General features: G+C 36.4%; 3 protein-coding genes across 3 annotated transcripts; all 3 read right to left on the reverse strand.

Moving 5' to 3' along the window:
- Positions 1-2,021: 2,021 nt before the first annotated feature.
- Positions 2,022-15,101, reverse strand: LOC120353958. The gene is made up of 5 exons (XM_039439515.1): positions 14,518-15,101; positions 12,451-12,550; positions 5,559-5,660; positions 2,831-2,986; positions 2,022-2,130 (listed from the first exon to the last, which is right to left on the reverse strand). Exons 1-5 carry the CDS (start codon positions 14,997-14,999, stop codon positions 2,071-2,073), a joined length of 900 nt encoding a protein of 299 aa, XP_039295449.1. The 5' UTR covers positions 15,000-15,101; the 3' UTR covers positions 2,022-2,070.
- Positions 15,102-16,959: 1,858 nt separating this feature from the next.
- LOC120354087 (protein C12orf4 homolog) lies at positions 16,960-17,972 on the reverse strand. Its single transcript, XM_039440321.1, has 2 exons — positions 17,514-17,972; positions 16,960-17,460 (listed from the first exon to the last, which is right to left on the reverse strand). Exons 1-2 carry the CDS (start codon positions 17,970-17,972, stop codon positions 16,960-16,962), a joined length of 960 nt encoding a protein of 319 aa, XP_039296255.1.
- Positions 17,973-17,987: 15 nt separating this feature from the next.
- LOC120353960 (protein C12orf4 homolog) lies at positions 17,988-18,314 on the reverse strand (the record flags this gene model as incomplete). Its single annotated transcript, XM_039439516.1, is given in 1 exon segment — positions 17,988-18,314. A coding segment is annotated over 1 exon segment (289 nt), but the record flags the coding sequence as incomplete, so codon positions are not given.
- Between the last annotated feature and the right edge of the window lie 3,507 nt (positions 18,315-21,821).

Consider the following 21,821-nt stretch of genomic DNA (forward strand, 5'->3'; position numbering starts at 1 on the left):
GGTGTCAGTCAAGCCTTACAGTTCCAAATACTTGTTCTGGAGGATCAAACTTCGGCGTCCTTGAGACCGACACAGTCTCCGTGGTGGATGGATTCGCAGGTTGAAAAGCAATTTTCGATTTCGACGTGCGCCCAATTTGCCTGGTTCTGTGTATACATGCACTCGCACCTTTCAATATTTATTGGAATGTCCAAAACACAATAAGTTAAAATTGGTGGAAACCCAACCCGTTATAGAAAAAACAGAAAGCAAATCACAACGCACGGCCGCACAAGAAAAAAATAACCTAGCAAGTCATAGTTCGCTGTTTATCTGTGTAGTAGACATCGAAAAACACTGATTAGATAGCACTCCTACAGAAACCGTCGCACTTCAAACTAAATGCTGAGCAACAACTTATAATAATATAACTCGCGCTTCGCGCTCGGTAGGGGGTTCGCCCCCTGCACCCCAGTAGGGGGGTTAGCAGACTCCGCGCTTCGCGCTCCAGCTGAGAGTCTAATACACAAATTGGAAGGCCGTAACGATCAAAATATTTTTCCACATCACTTATAATAATATAATATGTGGAGGCTGATTATTGGTCGAGTATTGCCAGCAGCTTCTAAGGCTCACTTACGCGACTCAGGTCGAGAAGAGACTCGACTCTAGTCGAGAGCATGTGTTTCCAAATGGTGACACTCAGACCAGTCGATCTAGTCTCCGCGACGTCACCATTTGAAAACACATGCTCTCGACTAGAGTCGAGTCTCTTCTCGACCTGAGTCGCGTAAGTGTGAGATGAGCCTGAATATCACCATAAAGTCATGCTATTGAATACCGCACTCTAATTTCCCTTAAATAATCATCATCTACTCTATACTGTCAACATTGATGAATGAGAAGATCTATGTATTATGAAAGAATGCTGACAGTTTGTAGTGGAACGCACCATAGCTGAATGAACTATCAAAATTTGAACTCAATTACTTATACCACTACGGTTGTAACAAGCAATGACAAGGTAAAGAGTGCTTTATGAAGTTATTTGTGCTTTCAGTTATCATATATATCAAAGATTCTAATGAACTTATAGTTGGTTACATGAACTTATATTCTGTGTAGTTTCGGAATAGAATTCGATTTTTTTTTAGAAAAGTTTATGGGAAATAGCCACATTAATATAAACAACACGCAACATAATAGATGACTTCTTGAGAAGACTTGAGCGAATTTTGACGACAAAAACCAATAGTCATGAATTATAATGTAATCGATAGAATGAATAATGTTACTGTATGCCCATAAAAAATATATTAATCCAGTTTGAGAATCGAACCTGCAGCCTGTCAACACTTCCAGTGCCGGACTGGTAAGGTTTTGGGCTGTTGGCTGGAGTCTCTCACCAGGATTGATCACAACCCTGAATGAGGAACACTGCATACAATATTTCAAAGTTCAGCAAAACAAGAAAAGATACCTTTTCCAAATTTGTTTATTCAGAGAGTTTAGCACATTGAAGAAGGAAAAATTTTTTTCGATTTTCGATTTTTTCACAAAAAGGCGTTCTATGGAAAATAACCTCATGAATAAAAAAAAACAAACTGTAGTTGTCAACCACCAACATCACAACATCATCAAAAAGCATGGATTATATTCGTAGGAAGACTTGAGCGAATTTCATGGCTGAACCAATGATTCATAAGTATAATGTAATCGAAAAAGTTACTGTAGGTCTACAAAAATATTAGCCTAATCTAGTTCCAGTTTGGGAATCGCACTGGCACACACTTCCAGTGCCGGACTGGCAAGGTTAAGGCCGTCGGATAGAATCTCTCAACAGAATTTAATTGAGAGAGTGAGAGAGAGAGAGAGAGAGTGAGCGCGCGAGAGATAGTATATGAAGATAATATATTGAAGAAGGTCTACAAGTAGGACTACTTTCATCAGGAAATGGAATTCTACAGAATAAAGTGAAGCTCTTGAATATCTTATTTCTTATATTTCTTAATCAATTCAATAATAATAATAATTCAACATAATAATAATAATATATAAGTTCGTGTTCTTGCAACAGTGAAGAGTGATTTTTCATATTCTTTTATTTAGAGAGTTCAGCATATTAAAGTAGGAGTAGGCAGCATTCATCACCTGAAAACATTCACAATTGTTTTAAATCACTGCAAAAACGATTTCACATTTTCGCTTATAGGTGCAAATTATAATTATTATTATATTGTGGTAATCGTCCCATTTAAAGTTGGCCGGATGGGGCACTTGGTGTGAATGGGCAATGAAAGGATTGCCAAATGTATATGGAGGAAAAGAATATATAATAGAAAAGAAAAGGAAAGCCAAGAATAGATGGACAGATGATGTAAGCAGGATTTGAGAACGCTTGGAGTTCGAAACTGAAAAAGGCAGGCAGTCAATTGGGAGAGATGGAGAGGCTTTGTGAGGGAGGCCAAGGGTTGTAGCGACCTGTAGAGCTGAGGAGTAAGTGAGTGTGGTATTCAAAAAGGTATCTGAATTAAAAAAGGCATTCCACAACATTTTGACTATCAATTGCTACAAATTATCAGAATGGTTAGGAATATTGCTAATTATTTTCATTATAGAATGTTAAAAAATTCTTCTAACTCTATTATTCTACTCAGAAACTGAGGTAACTCACTGATTTCCAACAAAAGTTATTTCATTCTTGATACAATATCCATGATAATCGAGTCAAATATGATGAGTTAAGAACCAATTACAGTCCTATCCCGAAACTATTTCCTTCCCAATGTTTATTGAATTAGGTCCAAGTATTTTTTCCTAGAATGTAATATTGTTGGGCATGATATTATACCGTAGCGAACGTTTTCAGGTTCAGAACATAGAAACCGAATGGCTTTATTTCCAAATCCTTGTTGTTGCGTATCATGATCATGAAAAATGATGATTTGTACCATTTGGGCTTGTCAACAAAAGCACTTTCCCACAGAGCTGTACGCAAATTCTCGCCCTGAAAATTGAAAATTTATCCATCGATCAATGATATTTTATTGATGTTCCACAACAATTCTATGGATGAAAATAAATAATATTGTTATTCAAAAAATCGAATAGATTATTAATACATTATGATAATTGAACTAAGATGAAGCCAACTGCTACTAATCACTTGGGGTACGACGTCTGCGACTGATGCGAATATTGATAGCAAGAAAACAAGTTGTTGGAAATTGGATGAGAGTAACCATCCAGCTTCCATGGATACCGTAAATCCAGCTAACTTGGGACAGTAGTCTGACTTGGGACAGTTTAACCCCTTCCCTCCAATTCCAAATTACCAGCTGTCTGTGCAATTCATTCCGAGTTCTGGCATTGTGGATTTGTTGGGAACACATCATTGAAAATATTTAATAACGTTTTGAACATCTAATTAACAGCTTAGATACTATTTTAACAGTTATAACAATCTGCTATTTGTAACCTAGAAATTGAGCCTTTAATAACTTCTATTGTGAACACTCAATTATTACACACGATTATTTTATCAATTATTTGACAGTTAAAGTATTTTTATTATGAATATGAAACATATTATTCAAAATCCAATGTCCCAAGGTAGCCTTCAACCACTCAATTTTCCATTTACAGGCAAATCATATTGGTGTCCAAAGTTACCCAACCTCTGTGGGTAACTTGGGACACCATATTTTCCAATTTTTTTTCAGAACAGGTTGGAATAATAATGAAATTGAATGTTATATTTCAAGTATTATTGAAGACCTAAGTTCTGAGCACAGGAGAAATAAACTATTGAAATAATAATGGAACTGAATTTCAAGTCAAAGTTGAAAACTGTCCCAAGTTAGCCGGTTTGACGGTACTATAATAGAATGAATATACTTCACACTACTTTATGAATTATGTTATTTGTAGACTACTAAATTTTTCATTCAACTTGGATATAGGGCGTCTAAGGTGTTGATAGTTCTGCTATAATCATTTATCATCTCTAATATAGGTAATAGCTGGCCCGGCAAACTTCGTAACGCCAGAAATTCAATGTATTTCATATCATATTTGAATCACACGGAATTCCATATTCTTTCCACCTTCCGCTTTAGGATGTATATCAGCTGAGCTGAATTCAAAAAAATTGTAAATTATTCTGTCATTCTTTAGTTGACCGAGCGAAGTGAGGTCTAAGATTCACGTCGACGGTTTGGCATTTCTCTTAATGTTTAAATGTTAAAATGTTTGAATGTTTAAAATGTTTGTTTAAATGTTAAATGTTAAATGTTTAAAGTTAATGTTTAAATGTTTAAATGTTTAAATGTTTAAATGTTAAATGTTTAAATGTTTAAATGTTTAATGTTTAAATGTTTAAATGTTTAAATGTTTAAATGTTTAAATGTTTAAATGTTTAAATGTTTAAATGTTTAAATGTTAAATGTTTAAATGTTTAAATGTTTAAATGTTAAATGTTTAAATGTTAAATGTTTAAATGTTTAAATGTTTAAATGTTTAAATGTTTAAATGTTTAAATGTTTAAATGTTTAAATGTTTAAATGTTTAAATGTTTAAATGTTTAAATGTTTAAATGTTTAAATGTTTAAATGTTTAAATGTTTAATGTTTAAATGTTAAATGTTTAAATGTTTAGATGTTTAAATGTTTAAATGTTTAAATGTTTAAATGTTTAAATGTTTAATGTTTAAATGTTTAAATGTTTAAATGTTTAAATGTTTAAATGTTTAAATGTTTAAATGTTTAAATGTTTAAATGTTTAAAATGTTTGAATGTTTAAAATGTTTGAATGTTTAAATGTTTAAATGTTTAAATGTTTAAATGTTTAAATGTTTAAATGTTTAAATGTTTATAATTATGTTTATATGTTTTTATGTTTCTATGTTGCGCATTTACAGAGGAATGCGGTGATAGATTTTATGAAATTTGACAGGTAGTTCCTTTTTAAATTACGCGTTGACGTATATACAAGGTTTTTGGAAATTTTGCATTTCAATTATAATATAAAAGGAAAAAGGAGCCTCCTTCATATGCCAATATTACCGTAAAAATCAGACTATAGAATTATTCATCATAAATCAGCTGTCTAGTGGACTTAATACTACCCATTCTAGAACATTGAACATCTTGAAAATGTATCTTTCCATCAACGTTGTAGACAGTTGCAGCCAGACCTGATAACAGCGCTCACACTCACATTCCGGGACGACACGTCACGGTACGATAGAACAAAAAGCTCTATGTTTATTCAGGATATTTTCTAGACATTTTAAATTGATGAATTATTCATTATTTTTTGAGTAAACATAACAACAGGTCAATGTGACTTACTGAGCGCGAGGTCTACTGTTCACTGAACTACTAGTTATTAGCCCCCCTATCAAAATTTCTGGTCAGAAACCATATGTTGTTCGCACAACATATTTATTCCCAAAGTTTCATGTCGTTCTGTTAACACACATACAGACATTCATTTTCATAATCTACAATACTTTTCGTTGACTTATAGATATATAGTATCAGTAGATTCCAAAACACAATTATTGGAAAGTATTTTACCTCATTCAAAAGTTGTTGAGCGCTGAAACAGTATAGAAACAAAATACTTGCCATAGGGAGGACAAGCAGTATGTGCTCTATTTTTAAAACAAAATCTTCCATCTGAAAAAAAAAACAAAAAAATAATTCATCACTGCTTTCATATTATTCACTTTTAATGTTACTAAAACTCTTGTTTTGTTTCTCTTCTATTTTCATCAACAAACCTTGCAGTGTTACTCGTGGTGTACTATGAAATTTTCCAAACTGGTTTGATTGTTTTTGCCTGTCACCTAAAGTAAAGCTATTGGTTTCTTCAACTAATATCTTGATAGAAATTATGAATGGGTTCACTGTTTTGATAAAAACTCCAGTCTAGAGTGAATCAAATTATAATTTTATAAAACTTGGGCATTCGAAACACAAAACACTCAAATAGAACCATTGACACAAAATATGATTTTCTTACAAACTAAGCTTATCTGTATATTTTAATTCTATTTTCTGGTTACAGGCTTCTTTTATCTCAATAAAATTACTTAACTTTAGAAAAAAACCATAATAATTCAACACTTTATCTCTTGAAACAAGCAAAGCTGAATTTTACACAACACGTCGAGAAGCCATGTTACAAGCGAAGGGCGTTTATGTTTATGTTTATGTTTTGAAGGGATGGATTCAAAGATCCAAAGGTTCAAAGAACCTCACACGTCAACCGAAGCTTATTGTGTGTCCCAAAGTATGTTAATCAGGCAAACCAACTCCCGTGTCCTTTACAAGGTCCAGGAGTTTTTCCCCTATACCAACATCCCATTCCTCACCTGGTTGCTTACAGCCAAACAGAGCCCTTCTTCTTGCCCCAAGACTTCGCAATGCAGTAAGATATGCTTAGCAGTCTCTTGAGACTGATTACAAAGCCTACACATCTGGCTTTCATTTCTGAGTCCAATTGTGTGGAGATGTTTCCTGAAGTGGCCATGTCCAGTTATCAAGGCAATCTCCTGCTTGACCTGACCTCTACCAAGACTCACCAGCAAGCTGGTGAAGCGAGGGCTTGTGTCTGCCAGCAGCCTTTTGCCAAGTGCTTGACCAGGGTGACCCTGCCATTGCTGGTGGTATAAGTCCCTGGACCATTTACTTATTGTGTGGAAGGCAGTTGTTTTACTTATGCCACAGCCCGGCAGTGGGCCAAGGAATGGCCTACTAGAACCCCACTTAGCAAGCTCATCTGCATGCTCATTACCTCCTATGCCTACATGGCCAGGTACCCAACCAAGATGCACAGAGTTGTGTGTTGCAAGCCTGCTGAGCGTTTCGTGGCACTCCCACACCAATTTGGACTTGACTTCCTGGAGCCAAGAGCCTTGAGGGCTGCCTGACAGTCTGACAGAAATACTATATGCTTATTGCAATAGCGCCTAGCAATGCCTATGTTGGCACAAGCCATGATGCCCCAAATCTCTGCTAGAAAGATGGTACTGTGTTGTCCCAGACTAGTGTCAACTTGTGTTCTAGGTGAATCACTGTACACCCCGTAGCCAGATTTCCCTTCAATGAGAGAACCGTCTTTGTACCAGACAAGGCTGCCTCTTTTGGGATAGGGCCCTTTCTCAGACTTCCACTTCTCTCTAGAGCAGAATTTAACAGAGAAAGGTTTAGTGAAAATCAACTTCATGTACATGACATCTGACGTCATCTCAAGCACAGGGCTGTGAGCAACAGCTTTGGCGATTGTGCAGTGGCCAGTTCCAGACAGGCCTTCTCTCCATTGGCCTGCAACTTTCAGTCGATAGGCGTGCTTCCGAGCAGAGGGCGTACTCACAAAGAAATCGCTGGTTATGCCCTATGACATCATCCATACCAACATTAAAAATTTAAAATATTAAGTTGCATTTTCTACCATTTAGTATTTTCAAATGAACTTCATTTTTAATATGTTTCGAATTTTATTCAACCTCTATCCTGTTTATAATTATTTATCAATTTATAAAGAGAAATTTATTAAATATTTTCAACATCATTAAACAGCTGATAATATAAGTATATACACTTTTCGATTATAGATATATTGATATTGATTATCAACTTTTATCGATCTTGAATATCAAATCGGAGATTCGATTTTTTAGGGAGAAAATTGTAACATCACACTTGTTACTGACCTTACAAATTATATATAAACTCAATTCATTATCACTATCTGTGAGTTGAGTTATTTATGAAGCATTTCAGTTAGATTAAAAGATCTTCATTGGCATTATACTTTAGATATGGCGACAGTGGTCGCCAAACAGTCGATCGTGAGATACCGGTAGCTCGTGGGGTAGTTTTTGGTAGCTCACAGAAATGCTTGGCTTGTCAACCATGCATTGAGAAACATGGCTACAAAATTTTGCATTTCTCACAGATATAACTGAGAAGTTGAATGATTTAAATTTGCAGCTTCAAGGGAAAGATAAGGACATCGGTGGAATGATTTGAACTGTAAAACCGTTTTTCAAGGAGCTTGAGATGTGGGAAAAGAATGTTGTCCAGTTTGAATATAAACACTTTCCCAGCCTCAAGAAAATCAATGACGAGAAAAATCCTTCACAGCACCTCAGCAATAACCAAGAATACGTTACAATTCAGACTTGATACAACAGTTTGATCAAAGATTTCAAGATTTTAAATGCATATCAAATATGGTACAATTCGTCAACTGTCCTTTTGTAGAGATCGATGCAGAAGATTTTGCAGCTTGTGTTGTAAAACATTTTGGTAGAGATCAGGCTTCAGTTGAAATGAATTTTGTGGATTTTTAATATGATCTTGTCTCTCAGATCACTTTCTACAACTGGAAATATTTGGCCTCAAGTCCCCAAAGAAAAATATCCAATTATTATTGAAGTTGCATTGAGGTTGAAAGCTATGCTCAGCTTTACCTACTTGTGTGAATCATCTTTTTCAAGTATGAAATTCATAAAAAATCGACATTGGAACATTTTTTCAACAACTGCATCAGAATGGCGGCTACAACGTACACTCCAAACATCAAGAAAATACTTGATCGACAAAAAGAGTTACTGCTCTCATTGAAATGTACATTCCAATTTTTGTTATGCTTTTTGCTATAAGATAAGTAGATTTCAACTCGAGAAATGTATCTTTATAGGCAATAAAAGATACTTTCTGTATTCTAATATTCGTTGGTAGTTCACTAGAAGATTATTTGTAAATGCTATTTTAGCTCACAGGCGCATAAGTTTGGCGACCGCTGATTTAAATGTTTATAGATGCCTCTGACATCACTGAAAACATTAATCATCTCAGACATTTCAGTAACTGACGAATGATAAAATTTTGAGAAGAAAATGTAATGAGAAAATTATCTACCCATCTACTACTTAAGATTGTTTAATATCATTCAACAAATATCAAAACTATAATAAAGCAATGTATGGTGAATGATGATTGTATAATTTGAAGGAATAATATAGTGTGGACCTACATAAATTGAGCAATAAACTCCAGTCGTCATACATCTAATTTTCAAGGGCTAAACAATACCGATAAGATCAATAATGTTTTTACCATTATAAAGTCTGTCTCACGTTTCATTTTTACTTCAATTCCTGAACTCTTTTCGAGTATCATAATTCTCTTAATTCAAACCAGTGTTTATCAAGTTGATTGATGAAGAGGGTGTGAAGTGGCTTACAGACATTTTCAATGTAGTGTACAGGTCAGGAAAAATTCCTCAAGAATGGCTCAAGTCTGAATTCATTGCACTTCCCAAGAAAGCTAGTGCCAAAGCATGCAACGATTACAGGACAATAAGCCTCATGAGTCACCTACTGGAATTGTTTCTCAAAATAATCCATAAGAGAATCTACAAACTGTGTGAGCAGCAAATTTCTCCTAATCAGTTCGGTTTCCTTAACGCTGTTGGAACGCGAGAAGCTCTGTTTGGTGTGCAGGTCCTCTTCCAGAGGTATCGCGACGTGAATATTGTGATGTGTTTGCATGTCTCGTTGATTATCAGAAAGCATTTGATCGTGTCAAGCATGATAAGATGATAGAAGTGCTCAGAGACAGTGGCATTGACTCAAGAGACCTGAACATAATCATCAATTTGTATTGGAACCAGACAGCAGTTATGAGGGTGGGAGATGAGCAGACAGAGAAGGTGAAAATCTCGCGAGGTGTTAGACAAGGATGTATCTTGTCGCCCATCCTTTTGGAGCCAATCTGTATTCGGAGCGTATATTTGGAGAGGCACTGAAAGATCAAGAGGAAGGAATAACAGTGAATGGCAAAAGATTGAACAACATACGGTATGCTTATGACACTATTGTGTTTGCTGACTCCATTGAAGGTCTGCAACAGTTGATGGACAGAATGATGGAAAAGAGTTCGCAATATGGTTTAGAAATCAACACTAATAAGACAAAGCTCATGGTAATAAGCAAGGAGAATGTAGGTGGAGTACAATTGTTTATTAATCGAAATGCAATAGAAAGAGTGTCACACTATAACTACCTGGGTACCATCATCAATGAGAAATGGAATAACACACAAGAAATAAGATGCCGCATAGAAAAAGCAAGAGTTGTCTTCAATAAATTGAGTAAGGTGTACAAGAGTCACGACCTTACTCTATTAACTAAATTGAGACTATTGCTTTGCTATGTGTTCTCCGTTCTGTTGTATGGGGTAGAAGCATGGACCCTCACAGAAGAAACAATGGTAAAGATTGAAGCTTTTGAACTCTGGCTGTACAGAAGAATGCTGAAAATATCCTGGACACAAAAAGTTACTAATCAAGAGGTTCTCAGGAGAATGAATAAAGCACCGGAGCTCCTGAATACCATTAAAAGTAGAAAACTCCAATACCTCAGCCAAATTATGAGGAATAGCACAAGATACAGACTTCTGCAAGAGATTCTTCAAGGAAAAATCAACGGAAAAAGGGGACCATCCTGGCAGAAGGAGAATTTCATGGCTGGCAAATCTGAGGCTATGGTTTCACCAGTCATCTGCAGAGCTGTTCCGTAGCGCCGTCGACAAAATCAGGATAGCCATTATGATCGCCAAAATCCGAAACGGAGCAGGCACGTGAAGAAGAAGAAGAAGAAACCAGTGTATTTTAACTATATGATTTAGTTTGACACCTCCCTGCAAACGAACGAATCATCCACGCAGGGAGTATTATTGTTACACTATTATTTTCTTAAACTTTTTATTATTGTTACACTATTATTTTGTAAATGAAGAGCTCTATTCCAAACGGGCCCAAGTCACAAAAGTTTTTTTCTCAGGAAATCGATTTTTTGATAGTCATCACTTAAATGTTGGAAAATGTTTATAATCCAATGTATAAAGTGTGTATTTTGAATTCCATACAATAATTTTGCATATTTTGAAGTAATTTCTGTGTAATAGGTTAATTTCCTTGCTTTTTTTTCAAAATGTCTCTAAGTCCATGAACTTGGTGAGATTTTGGAAAGAAGCTTGGACTCGACCTTCTTCATGTCACTAATATGATAAGTTTCTTCAAGTGCTGTATTTGCTGAGTTGAATATATTTTGCCAATTTTTTTGAATGAATTTTCTTGATCACTTGATGCTCTTGGTAATCCCCAGTGTATGTATTCTTGACTTTCACTGTTCTCTTCCCTTGAAAACGCGCTGATCTCGAAGTAAAAATGGTAGTTAGGCTTCAATCTGTAGACAGACCGACAGAAAAAGATGCTCTGCGCATGCGCAAAAGACTAAGGTTGGAATGGAAAGGAACAGCAATGGACTTAGATACACTTTGGAAAAAAACGTGATATTGCGATATTTATTTTGTAGTGACTAAGGATAGTTTGGAGTAGTTAGTATGCTAGGAATGAAGGTCTATGTATAAGGTTCAATAATCAGCTGATATCTCGATTTCCACAAAAATGGACTTAGGCCCGTTTGGAATCGAGCTCTTCAAATATGTTTTTACTTTCCTTGCCCTATTACCATAGGTAAGGAAAGTATTGCTTTCCGAAAAAAATTAAGGTACCCCAATTTCTGAATTTCTAAACGTTTCAAGGTCCCCTGAGTCCAAAAAAGTGGTTTTTTGGTATTGGTCTGTATGTGTGTGTGTGTGTGTGTGTGTGTGTGTGTGTGTGTGTGTATGAGTGTATGTGCGTCTGTGTACACGATATCTCATCTCCCAATTAACGGAATGACTTGAAATTCGGAACTTAAGGTCCTCACAATAGAGTGGAGAAAATGTTGTCAAGAACAGGGTTTTTCGCGGTTTTCTCGAAAACGGCTCCAACGATTTTGATTAAATTTATACCTAGAATAGTCATCGATAAGCTGTATCAACTGCCACAAGTCCCATATCTGTAAAAATTTCAGGAGCTCCGCCCCATCTATGCAAATTTTGATTTAGATTTTCAATTATCAGGTCTCTGATATAATTTCAACGAAAAATTCTTAGTGGAAAAGATAGAGCATGAAAATCTCTCCAATTAATGTCCAGTAACATTTTCACCAAAAATTGAAAATAAGCTTGAAATTTGAGAAAATGTGATTATTCAATTGCAAACTGTTGGCAACTGTTGATTCTATTAAATCATTCACTATGAAGAGATAGCAGATCTCGTGTGTATCCAGCGTTATTGTCCTGTCACCAGCTGGCTCACATCTTTGAATAGTAGACTTGAGATGCGCGGGAACACTAGCGTCAGGTGATCAATTTCCATAACGGCAAGGAAAGTTGTGTGAGTGCGCCAGATTTTTTATGAATAAATTAGAAATTGAGTTTGAGCTAGGCTACTAATACTAAAAAAAATATTCTCCATGTAGCCTATAGTCTAGCTTTACTTAGTAGGCCTCCTATACTTTAGTTACGTTACTAGACCTACTTACTTTTATTATAACCTTCAAGTTACCTTTGAAGCAGAATATAAACACACGCAGATTTGAAAGCAGATAGTATTGTTGAGAATAGTATACATCATTTCCAAGTTCTTGTTTAGATTACTAGCTTTCCTGTAAAGAGAAATTAATAAAATATCAAGACATCCGGAAACATGTTCAAAAAATGCATGAATATTATATGTATGATAGTCTCGCAACAATTTGGTTCAAATTATATTGCTAAGAAAAATTACTGAAAGCCTTACATAGTAAATCGACTGATTATGTATGCCCCCAATCTATATATATAAAAGCGAAATGGCACTCACTTACTGACAGTCTGACTGACTGACTCACTCACTCACTCACTCACTCGCAGAACTAAAAATCTACCGGACCAAAAACGTTCAAATTTGGTAGGTATGTTCAGTTGGCCCTTTAGAGGCGCAGTAAGAACGGATTTGGAAAAATTTTAACTCTAAGGGTGGTTTTTAAGGGTTTAAAGTTCGTCTTTTAGCATGTATATTCTTCTTATTTCAAACTCTTAATTATGATTGAAATGTCCATACCATATTATGTTAATATAGAACTATAATCTAGAGAGAGTACCTCTTCGAAACAGTTGTTAACTGGTAACTAAATTAATAATTTTAAGGGTTGGCATTAAATTGAGTTGACTTTATTAGGTTGGCACCAAGTTGAAGATTGAAATGCATTTATCCAGGACCTCCTAAATACTAATTTATCCAATTAGCCAAAATAAGCGTTTTCTCAGCTTTTCTGCGTTTCCTCACCTTTTTCAATAATTGATAGAAATATATTAAATTCAGTACACATGTTTAGCTGAGGTGGAAGAATTTTGTTCGCCAAAGATACGCTGATATAGTAACAGGTGTTTTTCGAGATCAAATTGACATAATACGTTCAAATTCGGTACAGAGGTACCGCTGAGGTCTACATGCAGGCGAGCGAAGCGAGCCCGCTGATCTCATTTTTGGACGATCCAGTCGGGGTCCAGGGGCGGAGCCCCCTGGCTAGACGGATATGGCGAGCGAAGCGAGCCTGACGGCTAGTGTTCTATATTCCTGTTAGATCTTTAACTATAATAATGAGAAACATAATTAAATTTCAATATGGAACAGGAATTTGATTCATGAATGAAGCTCCTTGGAAAGTACGTCTATGCAACCCGCACTACACCACAGTGTCAACTATGAAAAACGTTCATAACTTGAGCCCTATTACACAAAAGCATGTTGAATTTCAATCATGATTATATGCTAGGAGAACAAATAAGAGAAGGTTTTCATAAGAAGGCTCTGATTGGTTAATGTGGCGTTTAAGCACGGTTTTAATTTAATTTTGCGAAAGCAAGCATCTCCAAGTTCTAGTGGTCTTTCTATTTTTATTTTTTCTCTCTCACTTACACAGTCTCTTGCCACACACTGTCCTTCTCCAACAGGTGTCAAGCTTATTCTAACATTGATTTTAATTAATTAATACTGTAGATTTTAGATCCATTCCTACAGTATCCATTTCACAAACAATTTATCATCATTTCTTGATTGAGTCCTTAACTCATTTGCAAAGTTTGTTCTTGACAGTACACGGATGTAAAGGAAGAAGAAAACAAAATATTTAAATTACTGATTTTAACTATTCAATTATCAATTCAGTAAACACGATTATGTTTAGTGAATTGTTAAAAATAGTATTGTTCCCCTTGGCTGAACTTTTTCTTGGATGATGTCCGCTTGAACTGTTTTAACTTGAACGTGATGAGATAATCAAACGTCCTGCCTATTCGATGGGATTTGGCGGGATTGGAATCACGACCAGGTATCGGTAGCAGACTGAAGGGTGCAGCGTCGTCTTGGCTAACCTGGCCTACAGCATTCATTGAAATAATTGGATATTCACGTGTAGTTGATAATCTTTTAAAATTATTTCTCTATAAACCTAACTCTACTAAACCTTACTCTAAAATTATTATCTATAAACCTATTATTTCTCTCGACTGAGCTATTTTCAGCTACAATATTGACTCTCGACTGAGCTATTTTCAGCTACAATATTGATATGAATAGTTGAAAACTCACCAACAGATAAGTTCATGGATTTTAATCACGTTGATAAGGGAACTCTTCAGGAGTTTTGAATCAGTGAATTCTGTAGACAAGCTCGAAACTCCATAACTCTGAATCTGTCTGCCAAATCCATTTTGGTGCAGGTCCCATTCCTTCACAGTAAGGCACAGTTCTTTCATGTCATAGATTGTCGTTTTCATAGCCATCAATCCAGAGGTGAGAGTGCAGTACATATAACCGGCAAACAAATACATATATAAAGTTTGCAAAGCATATAGAAATATATATGTGGCTAAATTGGCGTACTCTTCAGGGTACAAGAAGTTGATGGGTAGAGTGAGTTCAGTCACTTTGATTGCGTGCAGAGATCCAGTTAGCATTTCAGGGTAATATTTCAATATGGCCGCCACCAGAGGTCCAAACGTCAAGGTGACACAAGATGAAACGACCACTGAGTAGAGCACCTTGTTCATACGATCCAACTCTTTTTCCATTTTCTCATCCAGAATCGTCCATGATTCTGAGTGATATGAAGAGGCACCATGATGTCCTTGGTCTTTTGCATGTGATATCAAACTAGACAAAAGATTTAGATTTAGACTGTTGAAAATAACTGAAATTTTTTTTCCTACAGTTACCTTGAAAAGTGGCCATTCCTGCACTGATTACAGAGCGCAAAGAATCACTTTTCCGCTCTAGTGCGGGAAAAATTTTTCCGCACGCCAGATTTGCAACATGGCAACGCAAAATAGTTAGTAGGTTATATGGATCACCAGTGCAGCAAAATCAAAATTTAGTTGGTAACACTCATAGTGAGGCCCACGTTATAATAATATCAAGGAAATCGTGGACAGCGACAGCACAGTGCCACCCACACAGCACACAGCCGCCTTCAGACATTTACTACTACATTATTCTATTTTATTTATTAATAATAAAATTACAAAAAAAAACATTTGATACATTTCAGGCAATTTTACCCATAATTACCCACTTTTCATATTCAATGGTAACTGTAGGAAAAATTAAATGTGAAATACATGCGCAAAGTTCCTCTGCTGCACTCAAGAAACCATTCCGCCCTCGCCTACGGCTCGTGCGTAAACGTTTCTTTCGGTGCAGCAAACTGTCACTTTGCGCACTAGTTGCACAAATAACTATTTCGCCACACTGCATAGAAAGCAGCTGTTTTCCAGTCCCTACGTAGATCTGAAAGACATTGTTTGCAGACGACTCTCGTCTGACGTCAGAACAGGTTTCTTTCCGGCCTAGGCCAGAAAGAGTGCCCTTTCCAGCCGCTAACATGGAACTAAGAAAGGTGATCAAAAAACAGCTGATCAAAAAACTTTTCATTATTTGTGTTCATTATTCAATAATTAAAACATTTATAATAATATCATCTTATTTTCATTTGAAAGAATAAAAAAGAATAAACTCAACCTCCCACATAATTGAACGTCATCTTTTAGGTTATTTAGACAAATCAGAATGAAAAATAGAAATACTTGGACAATTACCTGATATTCAGATTACCTCAGATTTGCTAGAGCTATCACCTTCCACTTCTGCTTTCGGAAGTGCTTAGTAAATTACTATTCTCATATATATATATTGTTCATTTTTGTGTGTGGAGAAAAATAGCGTTCGCACCATGGGCAAAAATGTTTTTCCGGCTCTCAATCTTTTCTAGTCCTCGGCCTACGGCCTTGGACTTGAAAACCGATTTCGAGCCGGAAAAATATCATTTTCTGCTCTAGGTGCGAAATATACTATAACGAAAACGTTCTGAAACAATCTAGTTTTCTGGGATGCATATTTTTTTTATTTATTTTATACAAAAATTAATACAATATATATAATACAGTGATAGAACTCTCAGATGAATAATAATATATACATCATTCATTAATAATTTGAAAGTAATTTAGGCTACTTTTTAATAACAGAAATACAGTGATAGATAAACTCAGATATTATAGATAATGCAGGCTTCCAATCATATAGTTATTCTAAAAAAACTACAAGTAAATTGATATTCCTCTTTTCTATTAGGATGGAATCATGATAATTATTTGATCTCTATAAATTATTAGAGTTGAAAATTATAGTTCAATAGATCCCACAGCTGTGGCATCTCATCATCATCCGTCTCATTACCCACGCACAAGCCTAGAGCTCATGTGGGCATCACCATCAGCAAAAACAAAAGCGCAGATAAATGATAGTGTAGTTAACTGTACAGTTGTAATTCTTAGTGTCGGTTAAATTTGGTTAAGGTATAATATCAAAGAGACCAGAATAGTTTTCAGACGTTGCGATAGTTTAGCATGGTATAGTGGCCTACCAGGTGAGTTCAAGCCATACTCTTCAGAACTAGGGGATTTGATACTCTGAAGATACTAGGTAGCATTGTAGCCAAGCTGGCGAATACATCTTCCGAGATACCCTTTGGTACTAGAAATTGAAGATTTTTGAGATCAGAGCCCCCCAGGAGGCCACTCCTATCATGAATCCCCTCACACATTTGAACACCAGTTCTGCTCTCTTTGTGCACCAGTTCACTGTCATTTCTTCTGTCATTTCATGCATCAATAGCAGCGGTAAAGTAATAGTGGTTATATCATTGGAGCAAGCTGTCTTCAGAATATTTCTCAGTCCAAGTATAGCTGGATGCCTTGAGTTTATATCATTTGAACGAACTGAATCGTCGACCACCATATGGAATACGACATGAACTTCGGCCAAATTCGAGTGGTGTGTCAAATAAACATCGCCGGTTTGCAGGTTTTTAGTGCTCGATCGACGAGACTGTTGCTCAGTGGAGGTGAGATTGAGGAACTGTTGGGGCGAGTCTTGCATCATATGCTTGCGACGCCAGGCGACGCCATCTTTGATTGTTGCCTTCACCTGCTCCAGCTGATCATCAACCGGCGCAAAGTGAAACTCGGTACTACTCTCGCAAATCTCCAAAATTCTTTTGATTGTCCAGTGTATCCACTGAGATGTACATCAGTCAGAAGGACAATTCCGCATAGATCATTGGAGTACAGACCCAAAGCAGCTTGCAATCTCTGTGGTTGGGGTTCACCGCTCTTGAGACGGCAGAATTCCATGATATCAGTGGAGAGAACCCGTATGTTATGCATCTGCTTCATCTGAGACCCGAGGTGGATGGTGAAGCTCTCCTGTAGCGCGGGACCCGCAGTGTCCAGGGTTGAGTCACTGTTATCCAGAAACGTTTTCGATGAGAGACTACCAAGCGGCGAACTCAGTGGCGAGGTGGCCGTTGTCTGCCGATCCATGACCCACTGCCGGTAGTGTGACCGCTGGCTCTGCTTGAGCCCGGCCAGCTGACTGTCCCATTTGGCCTGCTCCAGATTCAGCTGATCCAGATGCACGCGAGCCAGCTGATTGATCTCGTCTTCGGTCGTACACGACTGCGACAGACCGTCCACGGCACGACTCATCTCCGACGACTGGCGCGCAGTGAGTTCGGCGACGATGACGTCACGCTCGTTAGTCACAGTGGCCACGTCGTGCGCATGCGCGTGCTCCACTTGCAAAATGGTCTCCAGGGCGGGAGAGTGCACCAGCTTGTGAAAGACAGCGGCGAACACTTCTCTGTCTTCCGTGCCGCATCTATCGCCGAACTCAACTGTGTTCTCCTTGTAAGACTTCTCACAAGCTTGATGACATCTTCAATATCATAGGAAGGTTTCGATGCCTCCTCAATCGCTTTCTCTGCTTCATCGTCGTAATAGTTGATTGTTTCGCATTCGATGAATTTTGATAATGCATTTTCCAGATCTACATTTTTAGGTCACCAAGTTGGGATACCAGTGGTGTCCCAGAAAATTTCAGACACCGGGTCATACACCACTGGTTTCCCAGCTTGGTGACCTCGTCGGGCTTCTAAGGTTCCAGGAGCCAACGGTCTCCTGAGTGGGACACCAAAATCGGTTGTCATAAGCTTCGTACAGATATATGCGCCTCCAACCCGCTCCGCCCTCGTTCCACCATCGCTCCGCCCCCGCTCCGATCATGAACGTTACGGGAGATGTTAGCTCTTCTCGCGTTCCACTCTTCAATTTCAATTTAATTTCAATTTATTAAAAACACACAAAACAAGACAAAACAGAATTACGAAAAAAAAAACACAATAAAATGTTACAAATATAAAAAACCATGGGCTTAGTGTTGGGTGTGTTGGAGAAGAGAAAAAAGAGAGGAAGATACCTAGCCAACTATGGTTTCCCATGTAATAGGCAGGCAAAGAAGAGAGGAGAAGTAATGAGGAAAAAAGGGAAGGGAGAAATGGGGGAAGGAAGAAAACAGAGGAATAGGTACTCAAAATAAAGGTAAGCGAGTCCACTGAAAAATGAAAAAACTAATGAAAAAAAAAATGCTGGAGCAGAAATCTCGAGTCATATATCTAAATGGAAGAAGAAATTACTGTATGTCCAGTTTTTTATATCCAGTTTAATTTTTCCGCTGATCTTATTGTCCATGAGAAAGTGATTTGGAATGAGGTTTATTATTTTAGTACCTATGTAAATTAATTGCCTCCTTATACATTCAATATTAGTGTTATAGGTTACATATTTGTTAGCAGTGGCCCTTAGATTATAATAATTAAGAGTAGAGTTTATTGTGAGAGGAAAATCGGATCTATATTTTATTAAGTACTCAATTACGGTTTTTATGTATAATTGACGTATAGTCATGACCTCAAAATCACTAAAAACCATATCCGTTGGATAGAGCCTGGGTTTGTTTAATATAGTTTTAATTATCAGTTTTTGTGCTACAAATAATTCAGCAATATGACAGTTGAAACAGCCTCCCCAAACAACTATGCCATACTGCAGAATTGACTTGACTAGAGCATGATACATCATTTTCAGGTGGTTCTTATTAAGAATTCTGTTAACTTGGTAAAATTTAAAGGATAAATATCTAATTTTTCTACATATGTATTTAATATGAACATCCCATTTAAGGTTTTCATCAATTATATTCCCAAATACTTAGTATTATTGACTTTTTAATGGTGGGACAATCACAATTACCCAAGTTTAAATTGCACTGAGAATGGAGTCTCAAATCTTGATTCTCGTTAGGCTGCCCTACTCTATTTGCAGAGAAAGTAATGTAATTAGTTTTTTCAATATTTAAACTTAAGGTATTCTTATCTAACCACTTCTTAATTAAAAGCATATTATTTTCAGCTATAGTATGAACTTCATTCCATGAATTTCCGTGAAAAATAGCTGCAGTATCATCTGCAAAGGATATCACAGTTGAGTTTAGAAGTCTTAAATTTAAAAAGTCATTTACATAGAGTATGAAAAGGATGGGAGAAAGTACAGTACCTTGAGGAAGACCATAAGAAGTTAAGTTAGTTACACTAGATTGATCATTTATGGTTAGGGACTGGGTTCTATTACTCAGATAGCTTTTGAACAATTTAAGCGAGACTCCTCTGAAACCATAGGACTCCAGTTTATTGAACAAAGTATTATGAGGTATTGTATCAAAAGCTTTGCGTATATCCAGGAAGACCGCAATAGTTTTCTTATTGGAGTTTATTTTATCAGATAAAGTATTGATGAATTTTATTAGAGCGTCAGATGTACTTTTACTATTTTGGAAACCGAATTGGTTCTTGTTGATTATTTTGTTAAGATTCAAGAAAGAAACAACTCTTGACTTTATTAGTTTCTCCATTATTTTAGCAAGGTTGCTGATAAGACTAATCGGTCTATAATTACAGGGATTAGTCGGGTCACCTTGTTTGAATAGAGGTTTTATTTTGGCTGATTTGAGGTGCTCGGGAAAATATCCCTCCTCAAAGCATCTATTAAAAATGAAAGCGAGAGGTTGAGATATAAAATTGGCTATTTTCTTCAGCGTAATATTACCTAGACCATCAATACCAGGACTGCAGTTGTTCTTTAGATTTTTAATAGTTGCCTCAACTTCAACTGGGCACGTTGGTCTCATAAAAAACGTATTATCGATCTGTATTGCAGGAAATCGATCACCAGTATTATCAGGGATATTGATAGTTTGAGCTTGTAATTTACCCACATTTGTGAAATAATTGTTGAGGGAGTGAGCATCAAGTTCAGTACTCTTTTCCTTGATACTGGCCTCACCTATAACCTCGTTTATGCACTTCCACAACTTCATGCTGTTGTTATTACAATTTTCAATTTTCCCTTTATAGTAGACTTCCTTTGCATGATTTATGATCTTATTCAAACCATTACGATAAGCCTTATATTCATTCTTTAAGATATTGTTATTAGGATCTCTTCTGAGTCTAGAATGCATTTTGTCCCGCGTGATTATTGATCTTATGATGCCTTCAGATATCCAGGGCTTCAGGGGACGAAGTCTGTTAGGTATCACTTTTACCTTCTTGCATTGATTGATGAGACTGGTCAAACGATCGACAAATTTATCCATAATAGTGTCAATGCTTCCATTCACGGTATAGATTTCTCCCCAATCTTCATTCCTTATGCGTTCCAATAGTGCATGATAGTTGGTTCTAGTTAATGTGTTTATCAATACGTTTCTATTATCCTTATTGATAGGACCTTCACCAAGTTCAGTACAACCGCGTAGTGGTCAGTTATGGTTGTCCTAAATATAACTCCTTTAGTGAACATAGAATGGTTGCCTGAATTTTTATAAAAATGTGGTCAATGCAAGAATTTGTTGTGGTTGTTACTCGGGTATCACCATTTATGTAAGACTTATAGCCATTACTATTGAAAATATGCAGATAATCTTGAACAGGAACACTAGTTGAATGTGTATTTATATTCATGTCTCCCGCCACACATACATTTATTCCATTAGGAATTTTACTGATTTCATTACTCAGACTATTAAGAAAATTATCAATATTTTGATTACTTGGTGATCTATAACCCCAATCACCTTCACAATAAAATCATCAATTCTTAAGTCAGCACTAACTACATTGGCATCAGAGATATCGAGTGAAACTTCATTGAATCCTATGCAATCTTTTATGTACATGCATAATCCATCACATTTATTCTGTTTAGTGTACTTATTTATTGCCGTATATCCAGGAATGTTGAAAATGAACGGCATATCTGCAGTCAACCAGGTCTCAGTTAATATTATAATGTGAATATCAGTTTTCAATTCATTGAGGCAGCAAATAAACTGATCGAAATTAGCATTCAAACTACGTATATTCATAGACATAATATTGAAACACTCAGCATCTTTATTTCTGTCCTCGTGAAAGTGATAGTTCAAATAATCGTCGATTA

This window comes from Nilaparvata lugens, chromosome 13, assembly GCF_014356525.2.
Source record: "Nilaparvata lugens isolate BPH chromosome 13, ASM1435652v1, whole genome shotgun sequence".
Classification (NCBI taxonomy): domain Eukaryota; kingdom Metazoa; phylum Arthropoda; class Insecta; order Hemiptera; family Delphacidae; genus Nilaparvata; species Nilaparvata lugens.